Below are 15,020 nucleotides of genomic sequence, written 5' to 3'. Positions count from 1 at the left end.
CTATCTTCCCTCTGGAAGGTTTCCTCTTGATTCATCCTGCCTGTTAACTATTTCTAAGCGCAAGCCCGAGGGAGCCCCACGGCGAATCCTGCTCTCTTATCTCATACATCTGTTTTCGCCGTCACTGCTCAGGGCCTTGACATACTTGAAATATTCCAGGAATGCTGACGCTCCATCTTGTAAACACACTGATACTAAAAATAGAAAATTACAAGGATCTCAGTATTTAGTCTGTCCTACAACTAATGTCCACAACATTGTTTAATGTGAGTAAACAATTTGAGCTATTGCAGATTTATAAGGTTGCGCTACGAGACAACAACTCATGGATATTGAAACACTTATAAAGAAAGACGTGAATCAAAAACTGTGAAAACTCACCACATGTTTTTGCTCTTAGAATAACTTTTATTTATTGTACTTTACATAGAGGTCTCCACCAAAGCTCTTGGTTACTGAATCAATATTCAAATACGAACAATCTGTGAATAATCTATTCAGACAGTGGGCTAAATGTTTAACAGGGCAAGTCAAAACAGTACCAATGATTCTCAGGCGATAATAACATTTTTTTTTTGTCTAAACTTTGGATTACCACACATACTGTATCAGCTCAGAAATGGCAATGATTAAAATGTGCAATATGACCAACAAAGGCAGTCTTTGATAACGTCTTTTTTGGCCTCTGGCGTCAGAGTGGAGGAACACTGGTTGACACCGCAGCTATTTGTACGGAGTGATGTCATCGCTGCCAAAGTCCCCTGGCCAGCCGAGGATGACACTAACGTAATGGCATGACCTGTGGTGAAGATGTAGGCTGGAATGAGTGGGGGGGAGAAATGTGTCACTGCCATATGCACGCACACACACACACACACACACACACACACACACACACACACACACATACATACGCACAAACTAAGTTTTGGAATGATGGCAGGGGTGGGTCACATTTGGAGTTATTCTAGGAGTAGGGCCATGATGGCTTATCGCCGGGGACTGTCGAACTTTGAGGGGCACTCTGGGTCTTCTCGACGCTGCTGTAGAGGTGGGTGAAAGGAAAATAATGGCAGCAATGTGTGGCGGATAAGATATTTACTTGGCATTGGGTGTCAGGCAACTGGCACTGAGAGCAGCGTTATGTTCTGTGTACTCATGATAATGTTTCCAGCGGGCTGCCTATGGGCCTTCTGGTGCTTACTTTTCAAATAAGGGCAGGTGCAAAAGTTACAAAGGCAAACACTGCTCTCTAGTGGGGATTCAGTATACATACATAAAGACAAGGGGCATTTAAGAGCTTCGGCAACCACAAAATACAATCATCCAAGAAAAAACATGAAGAAATATAGAGCTTTTTAAAAAATCTACAGATGCATCATCCATAAGTTAATATAACATCAAATAGTATCTGTGTAGAGCCCAATGTGAAAAACTGAAATTTTACAATGGTACAAGTGTTAACAAAGCTTCGAAATGATCTATCTGGATCAAATCTCATCAGTCATCCCCAACAGCGGGAACTTTAATACTTATAGCTGCATACTGCAGCATTTTACGCTTGAGTATAATACCACATTTGGTAATATTACCAGCCTGATTTTAAGAATTGCCGGATCAGAACAAGTGACATAAACAAAATCGGTTGAATGTGCCATGAATGCTTTGGGATTTAAACATTCATGAAACTTGGCGCTGCAGGTAATTCCAATTCATATTTTCTATCAAAGTTTTGGCAGATCGGGTGAAAGGCGAGGTCATCATTCACAGACCCACTCATGTCAGTAGGTGTCCACTCCTGTATTCTCTGTAGTGTTACTATGTCTTTGAGGGGGCATCTTATTCTGCTCAGTTGTCTCTACAGCCCAAGCGGTCTCGCTCAGTGTCTAAACTGCTCTGTGACAAAGTCTTAACCTCAGCAGAATTTCCTTCCTCCCTTGAAGAAGGTGAGCAGAGAAGGGAATCACAGGCAATCCGTTGTGAAGAATTGAGCCTCAGAACTATGTTAAAGTGTACCGTATTTAGATTGGGCGGCAAAGTGGAGAAGAGTATACCATATTCTTGGCTGTGGGTCAAAAAAATAAAAAAAAAGTTCCTGAAGTCTGAGCCCCCGTCGGCCAGGTAACCCAAAACCTGTAGTGGGGACTCAGCGTGGGATATGGGGAGAGGAACAATGTGGCTCTTTGTGCAAGCCGGGCAGGGAAAACAAACCGTTTCCCCTGGAAAGAGATCATGTTCAGGCTCCATCTGAGAAGACCACACAAGGCTGATCAGAGCCTTGTCTGCTGTGTGGAGCAAGGAGTAGGAGGAAGAGGAGGAAGAGGAGGAGGAGCGCATCTGGGCAGCCACACAATACACACACACACACACTTGAGGGCAGACAGGGAGAAGACGAGATGCTCAAATGCTCACTGAACAAAACACAACACACAAGCCAGCAATACTCTTTGGTCCAAGACAACATGTGTGACTGTGTTGTGTTCTTCCCCCACGGTGACTGGCGGTAATGTGGCCATCTGGACTACTTCCTGGGTTGGCACCCTGCTGGTCTACAGGCAGAGCAACACTCTGGTGGGCTGACAGGCCGCGGATCAGGCCAGAGTTTGTTAGCACTGGCGTTGTCCACAAGAGGGCGTGGCACTGAATCTGGACCGCCGTACAGTGTTAAAGAGGGCGTCTGTTCATTAGGTCCAGAGAGAGGGAGAGCAACACAAAAAAGAGAGAGAAAGGCAAAATAGTGGTGAGATGTTATAGATTCTGGGCTGATTCCAAATTCCTCTTCTAGGATATCTTGTATCAAGCTCTCCGGCGGACACTCATTCCTTAATCCCTCGTTCTAAATGAACCCTGAGAATGAGGCTGTTAGTCGTGTCGACACTCAGATAACTGTCGCACAGGGCACGATCAAACCAGGAACATCTGGCCTCTTTCTCTCTCACACACAACACAGACTTTTGTTCAAACACACACACACACGCACACATATTAAGGGTAAACAGACACACACAAGCGCTCATGTAAGGGCCAAACCAGGGTTCTGTACTCCCTCTGTCCCATTGCGTTTTAGTTTCAAACGCTCAGCGAATACCCATGTGGTGGGATCGTATTACACGGGGCTATAAAATATCCCAAATAAAGACCAGGAAAACGGAGATGAAAAAAACGGGGCCGTTTCCTGAGGTGAAATCCTTCACTTGGCTAGTGATTCTGTCAGAGTGGGATATGTTTTAAAAGACTTTTAGCATTGGAGACAATGGAACAAGACAGCAATGTTTGGCCCAGAGCATAGAGGTGGCGAGCTAAAGTCATTCGCATACGGCAGCCAGCTCCCATTACACAGAAAGTAGGGCCATAAATCCGTCTGCACGACACAAGCAGCACGCTGCGATTTAATATGTATTGGTTACTAAGGGGACGCATGAAACCACAACAAATGACAAAGAGTTAAGGTGGGAACTTGTTTTGGGAAAGGGAATCTTGACGGAATAAAATATCTGCGGTGTAGGAAAAAGGTTTTTGTTGTGCCTTATCTATGATCATTTAAACAGAATTATTTTTGGAGGAAAAAATGGAGGGAAAAGCAGGCCAGTGGAAATCTAAACCGCCTCTGTAATATGAGCAGATTAATCCATCTCAGTGCATAAAGGAAAATGGTAAAATGATCTCAAATGGCAAGATGCCGGCGGATGAGGACCACGGGTGGTGTTACAGCCATTTAGTCTAACAAATGGGCGAGTGAAATCAGGAGGCCCTTTATTGGTCCAAACTAAAGAGGACGTTCTACTGTACTCTGACGTCAGCGGTGGTGAATGAAGAGAAGTAAAGGATTGAAAGGGAAGTGCACCAGAGCCGAGACTAGCTGAAGCCAGAACAGGGTGTCATAATGATATGCATGGGTAATCGAAACACTCTGGTTCTGCCCCTATGCTTTCTAGTGAAGCCCCGGCACTTTATCACAGCTGAGGGCTGGCTTTCATATTCACAGCGCCTTATAGTCTGCCTGACAATCACCTCTGAATCTACAATGACCTCAGAAACATGACTGCACTGTCTCCCCGTGCAAGAAGCTAAAGTTTGACTTTGGGGTCCCACTTAATCAACCTAACTTGATCTGTCTGTTCGGGTGTCAGGTTGGACTGAGCATCCCATAACCTCAAGGTCACAGTTTGGATTTAGCCACGGCCATCTGCCCTTCACCTATTACGGCCTCATACATTGCAATCTGTTCTGGATACATCAGTTAATTGGTAAATATTAGACAATCTCTGCTTCCTTCTTAAACTGACACAAACAGGCAAAACCGAGCCTATAAATTAGGCTTCACTGCAAACAAAGCATTGTGACTGTGAGGTTATGGTGAAGTGACTGCCTTTCAACGTGACTTCACTGCATGTGCCCTCCACCTCCTTCCCCTGTTGTAACCTTAGAGCACAGAGGAGTGCCAGGTTACTTTGATTCTCTGTCTTTGGCGCCATGGTGTATCGTGACTCCGGCCATGCTGGGAGACCCGTTATCAAGCCTGCCCGATCTATGTGTTAATGCCGTTAGTCCTATCCATGGGCTTTTTGGGACATGTCTTCTGTGGATGAATGAGTAAGACAACACACCAGAGTAGTTCTCTACAGATAAGACAGCTGGTGAAAGTGATGCTACCTATACTTTGGCTTGTAACCATATTTCTCACCTCCGTCCTCTACTTATTCTGATCACGGATCCGTAGGCAACGTCTCTTCAGAGCTGGCTCCATGTCCCCAGCACCGGGCATATTAGCAGGACTCCGCATGCTACCCTTGTCTCTGAGTTTGGGCAAGAGCAGCGGGGTGGTGGTCCCACTTGTCTTTGGCGCTGTGGGCAGAGCATAGGCATGGTCCTCGTCAGGAACATGGGGGTCTTCTAATACCTCCCCCACTACAGGTAAGGCCTCGTCTGACTGACAAACTGAGCCCTCAACCCACAGCGAGCCAATGGCAGAGCACTTATTTTCTTTAATGGCCTCCAACTCACTGAGCACAGGGTTACTGGGTGGTGCAGGTACTCTCTGGGGTAGTGAAGAGTCTGGACTGGCAGGGGCGGGTGAGGAGGACATCCCATTTGGGCTGTGGTCCTGTGATTTCAGGGCAGAGGGTGTGGCATCAAATGGGTGGATGCTACCCTTTGGGCTGGGTGGGTTGTGTGAAGGTGGTGTGTGGGAGTCCTGGTGGTGGTAGACAGTGTCATGTGAAGGGGACTGTGGTAATGTAAGGTTGGTTCGGATGATATTGTGGAGCCCTGATCTGGTACTCTGGCCAGTATCTGACTTTCCCAGCCCTGATCGGTCCACCACTCCATTGGCACTGGGCTTCACTTGGGTCCTTTGAAGAACCCTTTGGATAACTTGTCTTTCTGACTGCTTATAGTCTGTCAGCCCCTCTGATCCGGAGGCTGAGCAGGGGGATATGTTGTACTGTGCTCTGGGGGAGGATGCACCACTTTGGGGTGTGGATATTGGGGATGGGAATGGCCTTTCTGATTTAACCCAATCAAGGGTGGGTTCACATTGTGAGGGGAGACATTGAGGCAAGCTTCCACCCAATTGGTTGGTCACCAATCTGCTGTCCCCTTCAGGGATCCCTGGAGTCGGCGGCCTTGCGACCCTGGATCTGCTGCTGTCTAACCCCTCTGGCACAGGGTGGATAACACCACTGTGACTTTGGGTTTCTGTGGTTGCTTTAGACGGGAATGGAAAGGGGATAGGAATGGGTATAGGGACAGGTAGGGGTACAATAATAGGATACGGCACCAGGACAGTGGGATGGGGCAGGAGAGGACTAAAGGAAGGAATACCGTAGTTCATGATGGGAGGCATTGGGACAGGACCTCTTTGCATCATGTTTAGAGGAGAGTGGAAGCCAGGGAAGTAGGCTCCTGGGAAGGGATGCATCATCCCAGGGAGATTCATGGAAGAGGTCGGGGGCTGCAGGTGAGGAGAGTGAGGAGGTCTGTGGATAGGGCTCGAAGGGGGGCCTGGATGTCGGGGAGGGTTGCCGAGAGGACTTTTCAGGCTCTGAGCGTGAAGAGGAGGTCTGATGAAGGGCATGTGGATTTGTGGTACCGGCTGGTGTTCCAAAGGGATATGAGGATGAGGCGGAAGATGAGGCGGAGGATGAGGTGGAGGATGAGGCGGAGGATGAAGCGGAGCAGGGTGGGGTGACACGTCCCGAGTAGGGAGAGGAGGCTGGATGGGTCTGTCCAGGGTCCTCAGCCCAGGGATAGGGTTTTTGGAATTAGAAGTGGATGTCTCTGAGGGGGACATGGAGTTGGACTCTGCCGATCCATGGTTTGGCGTAGGCCCCCTGGGGGAAAGGTTTCGATGACGTGCTTCTCCTGCACTGCTGCTCCAAGATTCAGGAGTGAGTAGCTTCTGCCCGGCCACAATGATGTCCGCCCTCCCATCCTGGCTGGTTCTGCTTGGGCTGGAGCTGGTGAGAGCTGCACGAGCTTCTCTATAGAAAACATCCATTTTGTACTGATTCAGACACTTGGTGCTGCAGAATTGAAGTCGTTCCTCGCCCGAACCGAAGTCCAGGTATTCTTTAGTATGACGAACATGCTTGCACCAATCGCACACCTGTGGCACAGGGGAGAGAGACTGTGGAGGGTCATTTAAGTGACAGATCTTGTCTCAAAAGCTTGTATTAAATATACAATCATAGGAGAGAGAAGAGTAGTTTACTCTTGTACATTTAGAAGTATTCAAAAATAGCTTCACACCATAGCAAAAAGTTACATTGATAGTGTCCTCTTACTCTAACGTTGCTGTTTATCTTCAACACCAGTCTGGGCGAGTCTTCTGTGTGGGGGTGCTGAGGAGATCTCTCACCGTGGAGGTCTTCATCTCTTGCCTGACAACGGAAAACCAAAGTGTGAATCAGTCTGTCAGACCTGAGACCAGAGTTCATCCTACTTTTGATGGATTTACTCTCCAATTCGTTATGACGAAGTAGCAGCTGCTTTAAATCAATATGCAACTCTGGAATCATTCTGTGGGTAGTTAACCAAATTTGAGCTTGAACTGACTTCAGTTCATAAAGGTTAGAAGCAGTTTAAAATCCATGCAGGCCACCAAACTCTAAAGGTCAACAGAGGGAAATCACTGTTGTGAAATAGATATGATTCTTCAACCGAGGATGGAGATAATGCAGATGATGTTCTGTCGTATAATTATTGGCCTTGCCAGTATTAATATAGGAAATTCCTCCTGATTCATGTAAGCTGATCTGCAGCTGATCTGAGTACTCCCCCATCTCTGTAACCCATTGAGCCGTGTTGAGTTACGAAACATGAGGCAGCTGAAGGTAAGGTATGCACTGAAAGTGGACACCTCGCCCAGGGCCTCCTGGCCTTCCTCTCAGACAAGCAGCAACAAGCCAACGGCAATGCTTTTCTCCCTGTCTCCAAAATACTAGAGGACTTGTTGCGCAGAGTAAGTTCAGTCCTCTTTTCTTGTCCCTGTTGTCGTGTGAATCGAACCCGACATAGTATTAACAACAGTAAGGGTGAAAGGCGATATAGCTGCTTGTCACACCGCACCTCTAAAGAGGCTGTTTCGATGTCGTAATGGAAATTGAAAAATCCCGGCAATGGTCAGTAGAGCGTTCTCCATGGTTGTAGCTTTCCTGTCCTCCAGACCAAAAGCCACTTAGTGGCCAGCCCCTCCTCCATTAACGCGAAACTGATACTGAGTGTCCTCTACAAACTCTGACCTCCCCACCTCCATTCCTAAACTGGGTCCCTTAAAATAACTAAAACGTTTGTTCTCAGAGATCCTTTACTTCTAAAATTCCTTTAAATGAATCCATTAGTGACCTAGCAACACCAGGAGAATCTCTTTCTGACGGTCTGTTTACCTACAAGAAAACACCTGAAGCATGGGTCTCCTGTTTATGGAGAGTGACACACGTGGCACAAATTCTGTATATAAAGTACTTGTATATCTATTTTGTGCATTTATGTGTCTAATGCACACAATATTCAGAATATAAAACCATCTAGCAACAATCTGAAGATCATTCAACATGTAGTTATTGGGATTTCCATCATGTCCCAATCATGCTCCCAGGTACTACAGGTCCTGGTTCAATCTTTGTGACCAATCAGTGATAATGATATGCATTCTATAAATGTTTTGGTCGACCACTCACCTTATTGCGTTTGAAGTAGGCCCGTCTGCAGGCGGCAAAACACTTTTCGCTGCAGAAGCTCTTGAGCTCTGAACCCATACAGAGAGAGTAGCGTTTTACACCTTCTTTCTGGCACCAAACGCACACTATCTGCACATTCTGCACATCTTCCACTGCACGGGAAAAGCAGAACAAATGTTCGAGAAATGAATGAGCACAGTTTTCTAAAGTTTCACTAACCAGCTTTTCTAAAACAGTTCAGTTCCAATACCTAATAATATATTACTGCTCAGTATATCAAGGTAGAGCTATGGAGCAAAAACATCAAATTATTCTGATTATTGAGCTGTATTACTATTAGTCCAGCTTTTAAAATATTAGTAGTAATAATTTAATATCATTCAATAAAAGAGTACTATATTTAAAAGAACTGCGAGAGTGATAATACATTTAAAAAAGATCATTTGGACTGTTTACATTCTATTCTATGAATGCTCAGGACCCATGAGGATATTACTGAAACCTATCCACAACGCCGACCCTGCAGTCTTTTCAGATGTCAACAAGTCATGGACTATTTGAGCACTTGAGAATCAGGGGGTAGCATTACAATACGATCAAATTACAACATTCAATGCAAAGTTTGGTGGCTCACTACCTGCAGATGGCTTTATAAGGGGTACAATAACGGGGGCAGTCTTCTGCTCCTTAGAGGTGTTAAGGGATGAACTTGTTGAGGAAGAAGAAGGTGACGAAGAGGGGACGCTGGAGGACTCTCTCTCTCCACTTTTCATGGCGAGGACGGAGTGACCAACTTTGGTGTCCAGGCTCTTGTGTTTTGGCAATGAGTTCTCTGAAAGACATAAACATAATTTAACGCTCATGACTTGTGTTATAGCTTACAATATAAGCTAACAACTTTAGCTCTCATAACAAAGCCCTATGGAGATATTATATACAACTTAGAACAGTTGGGTTGAGAAACAATAGATTCATCCAAATGTTTGCAAAAACAGAAAAGCATGTCTAGCAAATCAGAACAGTGACTCAATGTCTGCGCTGAAACTTGGAGAACCTGCCCGCGTAAATTGAAGAAGATTCTTCTGTTTGCGAGAGCGACGACACCTGCCCTCACCTTTCAGCACAGACACGTGCTGATGTCTCTCTCTGTAGTTTCTGATCTCGTTGGCCTCAGAGTCTCTGAGGTCTACCTTGTCGTAGCCGTACCATCCCAGCAGCTCGTTCATGGTGCTTTCTGCAAACGTCTGCATGAGGAAAAGAGGAAAAGAACCCCCTGATTTACCTTGTATGTAAAAGGACAGGGTAACTGAGCCATAGCATGCCTGCAGATGGGAAATCGTGACTGTACACCTTAGGGTTGTTAGTGGAACTTTTTATCCTATGCTAAACATAATTAGACCTTCCCCACTCTGAATCAATGCAAAGGATTCTTTCTCAGCCTCGGCTCAGTTAAGGAAACGAATATGGGCACAGTGGAGTACAGTATGACGCTTTTTCCATGATGTAGTCGAGTTGTTTACTCTTGCTAAATCTGAGACGGAAAGCTTTAAAACCCAACACCAGTGTGAAATCTATGAATCATCCTTTGTTTATCTCCTTTAATTGGAAGAAAGAGGGAGAAAAGAAAACTGTTCCCCACAGATGGGATGTGTGGTCGCCCTTTTTTTAAAATTTTTATTATGACCAGATGAAAAAAAAATCTAAAAGCAAACCCCACAAAGGTCTCTCTCTCTCTCTCTCTCTCTCTCTCTCTCTCTCTCTCTCTCTCTCTCCCTCTCTCTTCATCCACCCACCTCTCTCTGTGGCTTTGGGAGAACCGGATTGGAGGAGAAACCTGATCCGGAACGGGCAGAAATCAGAGCGGGACACTCTACACCGCGGCGAGGTCCCACGGTTCTCGGAAATGCCCCGCTCCTCTCCCCCTCCTGCACCCCCCCAGTGTCCACCACTCTCGCTTCGCCCCAGCTTTCCCTGTCCCTCCCCTTGACTCTTTTTCTCTCATTCACCCCCCCCCCCCCCCCCTCCCTCATCTTCACCATCCTCCCCTCCACCCCGGCACCTTCCAGCCCTGACACCCGACACAGCGCCGCCTCTCAGGTTTCTCCCTTTTCCAGTACAGCCAGTCTGCTGTGGTGGTGTTGTAGTGCTGTGGTCCTGGCTGCACATTCTTTCCCCTTGCTTTCCTCACTCCGACCTCTGCTCTGCTCTAGGGCCTCAGAGAAATGGATCTCTCCCTTGCTCGCTGACTTTTCTGCTGTGCACGTATGTGTGCGGCAGAGTGTGTGTGGGTGAGCACAAGCAGTGGTATCATATCCAGCTAAATGTGCCTAACGATGATTAAAGTTAAGTATCCGGTGTCTGGGGCTGCTCTCGGGTCTGACGTGGAGGGAGTAGGTCCGAATGTGGTGTTGAAACAGATGTATTACAGAGACAACACACACGGTTGGACTTCAGCTGAGCTGGAAATCAGGTTGCCTTCCCCTCTGTCTTTGTTTTTTCTCACCCGTTATACTCGCCCTGATTTCAAAAGTTGTTTTACCTTTAAAATTAAAGGATTGTTTGTTTTCGCATCGCATCTAATTTGGATATATTTTCTCCTCGCGCAGTTGTTATTTGTCCTTTCTTTTTTTTCCCCCTGTAAATGAAAGACGGGGCTATTTTTTTCTCCCACCCTTCCACATCCCACAATGTTGTTTTTGTTTCTTTTTGGCAGTTCAGACAAACATCTGCTTTATGAGAGTGACAAGCCATATCCCAAACCGCAGAGAGATCTGCAGCCAAAGGCAACAAACCAGGGCCGACCCTGAGATTCAACCCAGGCAGGCTCACATCAAGCGGGGATAGAATTTCACATGTTTTGATTAAAATTAGTTAAGTTGTAACACTACACCTCCCCTGGATATCAAACGCCACAATCCAAACCGCTTGCACAAAAAGAGCACATTTGCTCTCTCACAAAAGGGCCCCAGGATCTCCTCCCTCCTGAAACAACTTGCTTGTCTTTTTAGGTTTTTTGACCATCCGGCTTGAAGGGGCTCCAGGTGTCCCTTTCCACCAGTCACCACTCTCAAATAGCCTCAATCCCAACCCAAACAAGGCGGACAATCCCATGGATTAGTTTCCATGTAAACTCAAAATGGTGGGAGGGAATCACGTCTGTTAGTGATATTTAACCCACTGAGCCAGATACAGAATAGATAACCTTAAAGGGCATTTCCCAAATGGACATCATCTCTGAATAGGAACTTTATTTTGGTAGGAAATGTGCGTCCTTTCAATTTGACCACTTCAGTGTTTTCTCCCAGTGGAAGGCTAAGTTAGAATAATTAAATCATATAAATTCCCTGTCTATTTTGGAAGGCATGAGGGCGAGCGTCTTGGCGCAACGCAAGAGCAAAGGAAGAGGTGACGCACATCTGGAACTCCACCGCGCATTACCGCGTGCGCGTCCGGCCACAGCTGTGCCCGACATGGCGCACCTCGTCAAAGGCCGACCCACTGTTATCCACAGCGAACATCTATAATTAAAACGCCCCCACACCCCCCACCCCTGTCTGAGTGTGTGACATTTTGAGTTTACATCCACATGACATGATTCGTTATCGTCCCCCCAGAGGACGAAGGTCCCTGAGACCTTTTCCCCCCCCCCGAAATCGGTCACAGGAAAGATCATCAGGTCTGGGCGCTTGAACGAACGATGAAGAGAGCTTTCACAGAACACAAACATCACAGTGTGTGTCTGGATCCTCCCGGCATTGCCTCTCTCTGCCCTGCGCAGAGCTTATAGTGCGCGTCCAGAAGTTTACGCTCGTGCCAACAACACGTCCACCTCGATTAAAAAACAAAGGTGACGCTCAAACTCACTCTCACCTTCATCTCCTGGTTGATCTCCCTCTTCACGGGGTGCGCAGGTTTCCTGCTGCGTTTGTTTTCCGGTGGTCTCCCTTTCTCCATCTCTGGCATAGTCCGAGTCGGGCTGGATCCGACCCGGATCACTGTCGGTTGTCAGGCTGCAGGAGTTTTCTCAGCGGAGTGGCTCAGAATGAAAGCTGTCACTCCCGGTGACAGCAGCTGTCATTCCCGGACGCCCGAGTCCCTCATCTGGGGCTTCACACCATTGGAGTCAACTGAACGCGGGTGCACTCCGGGATAGGGTCGCCTCCGCCGAACAATCGCAAATCTCTCTTCTCCAACGCTGTCAAGCATCTGGAGGTGAGACAGGGGACGTTTCCGGTTGGGAACTTTCAGAATAAACGGTTAATTGCGACTTTAAAGTAACGTGTTGGACAATTGATGATTTGATTTTAGAATGTTTATTTTAGTATGTATTTTTAAGATCGACATACATGAAAACTCTAAACTCAGTCATAATGACTATAAACACTAACATTAACACGCATCTGATAACTAACTAAAATACACATCCCCTCATTTCTAAAAGCCTAATGCAAAAAATAAATAACACAGGAATTCCCATAAAGAACCGGATGCTTCGCCAGGCTGACAAATCCTCAACGTAACCATGTTGAACTAAAACAAATGTCAGAAAACCAAGTTCATATTTTGAATCCACATAAGAAAAATAATGTACATCGTCAGAATAAAATCGAGCACCTTTAGCTCCGTTATTTCAGTCTGAATAAAGTCTGCTGCCATGTGATTTCCCTCTGACGCGATGCGTTTTGGGCTTTTCTTTTGAAAACAAACTCACCTGATTTCCGGCATGGTCCGTGCTCTTCCCGTGTAACTTGCTGCTGCCCTCTCGCCTCTGGATGGGGAGAGGGAGGGCCCTGTGATTTGATGTAACCAAACACCTGGCGCCCACCCCTCCCGCATCTCAACAGATACATTTCACGAGGAATGCAAAGACTGTGCTTTATCTGAGGGGGACACCGTACAAATGCTGTCTGTAATACTCCTGTCTTAAAATAAAGAGATGAAAAGAGCGCCGTCGGTTAAATGGCACCATGGCTAAATAGTTGGGGCTTTCTCCATTGGCATCCGTTTGATCAGCGACCGTAGGAGACAGTAAAATGCAATTCGAAAGAAAAAAAGAATTGTCTTTTTTGGCCCATTTTGTCACCCTGGGGTGTCTCAAATATGAGACAACGTTTGACTAATATCAGCCCATTATGTTTCTCGGCTGTGTGTTGACACATGGGATCAAGTTGCAAGTTAAATGCAATTAATATAATGTAATAACACAATTTCACTGCTACACCTTTCTATCAAAAGCATATTCATATTTGAATTCATATATGCTTCGGTGGCTCGATTGCATCTTTTGCAGAACTTTTTTTTCTTGGTCCCCTGAACCCCCTGCAGAGACACAGACAGGTTGACAGACAGACAGATGTCAGGACGTCAGATCCTCTCTCCTCCCTGTCTCCAGCCGTCCTCGGTCCACTCCGGTTGGAGGAATCCAGCGACCACGGCTCGTGTAAACAGAAACCCGATTCAGTGCGCGGGGCTCCGGTTTCGCCCCCTCGCATGCGCCCGCTGATGATACCCGATCCGGCCCTGCTTTGGGAACAGGGCTTATCTGATGCCTCACAAAAGGCCCCTCTCTCCGGCTCTGCCGTAACAGCGCACATCTGGTGCCTCTGCAGGGAGCGCTGTCCCCTTTGGTTCCTGTGGGGTGTGAAGGCGGGGGATAAAGACCGACTTGCTGTTTCCCTAGAAATCCACTTAAACAAATGACAGGACAGAAAAGAGGCAATGTTAGAATCCGCAACATGTGAAGCGAATCATTAATAATTGTCACTTTGTGTGAAATTCCTTGCGTGATCCCTGTAATGACAGCCAAAGAGTCCCCATCCATTCAAGGCACGGTTGAGTTGTCGTGGGATCCTCAGAGGGACGTAGCCTGCGGTTTGTCTTGTCACCGCTAGGAGGCGATGTCTGACCATTGGTTTCCCATAATCGTGCCACCGAATAGGACCCGGTTCTTTCCCTTTATCCAATAACATGCAAATAGAGTCACGGTGAGTCATGTGTTTGTCATTGAGTGATCAAATAAATGGACCTGTAGCTTTTAAAACTTTTTAAACTGCAATTTTATTCACATCTGTAATCACGAACTGACATTTTTCTAAACAATACTGTGACTTTAGAGCTAAATCACGTATCAAACATATAAATAGTTTAATCGTTACTAAACTTGCGTGGCAACACCCTTTCTTCTTCTTTTTTAACAGCATTTTGTTTGAATGCTTTTAAATTGTTTGGCTCTGTACCCTTTTTGATTGCTGAATAATTCAAAACAATAAATAGGGGGTTAATTTGTGTGGATAATTAACAGTCACAGAACCGATTATTGTGGTTAAATGTGTATAATGTGGAATATGATATATCGGACCTAAATCTGGATAAATGCTTTTTCATACGCAACAATTATACATATTAGGCAATAAACCAGTCTCGCCTGATATCAATAAACTCGATGCAATATTGACTTAATGACTTTAGTTAGTTAGTTATAAGTTAGTTTAGCACAAACGGGATATTATCAACGCAAAACGTCCGACTGTTCGAAACATGTTTCCCCATCTATGCAAAAGAACAGACATTTGCATACGTCAGTGAACAGTATTACAGTATTATTTTTGCAGGAAATATTTGCATGTAATCTCGTGCTGATCGCAGGACGTCGCTGCTGACACACTTATCACTCGTTCATCCGGGTAAACGTTTCATTTGCATTGGATTTGTGGATTTTTTTTCGCCCAAACCTGAACCTGAGTCATATATGACATATAATCACCATGGCAACGCAACGTTAGAAGCCCCCCCGCGCGTTACCCCCCGAGTAAATACACGGCGGCCGCTTAGACCTCGTCT

General features: G+C 46.1%; 1 protein-coding gene across 11 annotated transcripts; it reads right to left on the bottom strand.

Annotated features, from left to right (window-relative positions):
* Positions 1-387: 387 nt before the first annotated feature.
* Positions 388-12,386, bottom strand: LOC120808077 (sine oculis-binding protein homolog). 11 transcript variants are annotated; one of them, XM_040160683.2, is made up of 8 exons: positions 12,051-12,386; positions 9,295-9,424; positions 8,818-9,012; positions 8,181-8,332; positions 6,786-6,881; positions 5,005-6,628; positions 4,685-4,845; positions 388-2,677 (listed from the first exon to the last, which is right to left on the bottom strand). In XM_040160683.2, the coding sequence occupies exons 1-7, from the start codon at positions 12,141-12,143 to the stop codon at positions 4,694-4,696; spliced, it is 2,442 nt and encodes an 813-aa protein (XP_040016617.2). In that variant the 5' UTR covers positions 12,144-12,386; the 3' UTR covers positions 388-2,677; positions 4,685-4,693. The 11 variants fall into 11 exon arrangements, with proteins under 11 accessions (XP_040016617.2, XP_077949281.1, XP_077949283.1 ...); XM_078093155.1 differs by having other exon boundaries at positions 388-799; XM_078093157.1 differs by having other exon boundaries at positions 388-799; positions 5,005-6,607.
* Positions 12,387-15,020: the final 2,634 nt, after the last annotated feature.

The sequence above is a fragment of the Gasterosteus aculeatus genome, chromosome 18, assembly GCF_964276395.1.
Source record: "Gasterosteus aculeatus chromosome 18, fGasAcu3.hap1.1, whole genome shotgun sequence".
NCBI classification, from domain to species: Eukaryota; Metazoa; Chordata; class Actinopteri; order Perciformes; family Gasterosteidae; genus Gasterosteus; species Gasterosteus aculeatus.
Note: the sequence above shows the minus strand (reverse complement) of the source record. Positions and strands in the feature narration are given on the sequence as shown.

What these genes read in the sequence shown, in the direction of transcription:
- LOC120808077 (XM_078093151.1), bottom strand. Translation starts at nt 12,143, where the DNA reads ATGCCAGAGATGGAGAAAGGGAGACCACCGGAAAACAAACGCAGCAGG. An exon ending in AGATCAACCAGGAGATGAAG is followed by an intron (nt 9,425 to 12,050) that starts GTGAGAGTGAGT and finishes TTCCTCATGCAG; the next exon opens with ACGTTTGCAGAAAGCACCAT. An exon ending in GCACGTGTCTGTGCTGAAAG is followed by an intron (nt 9,013 to 9,294) that starts GTGAGGGCAGGT and finishes TATGTCTTTCAG; the next exon opens with AGAACTCATTGCCAAAACAC.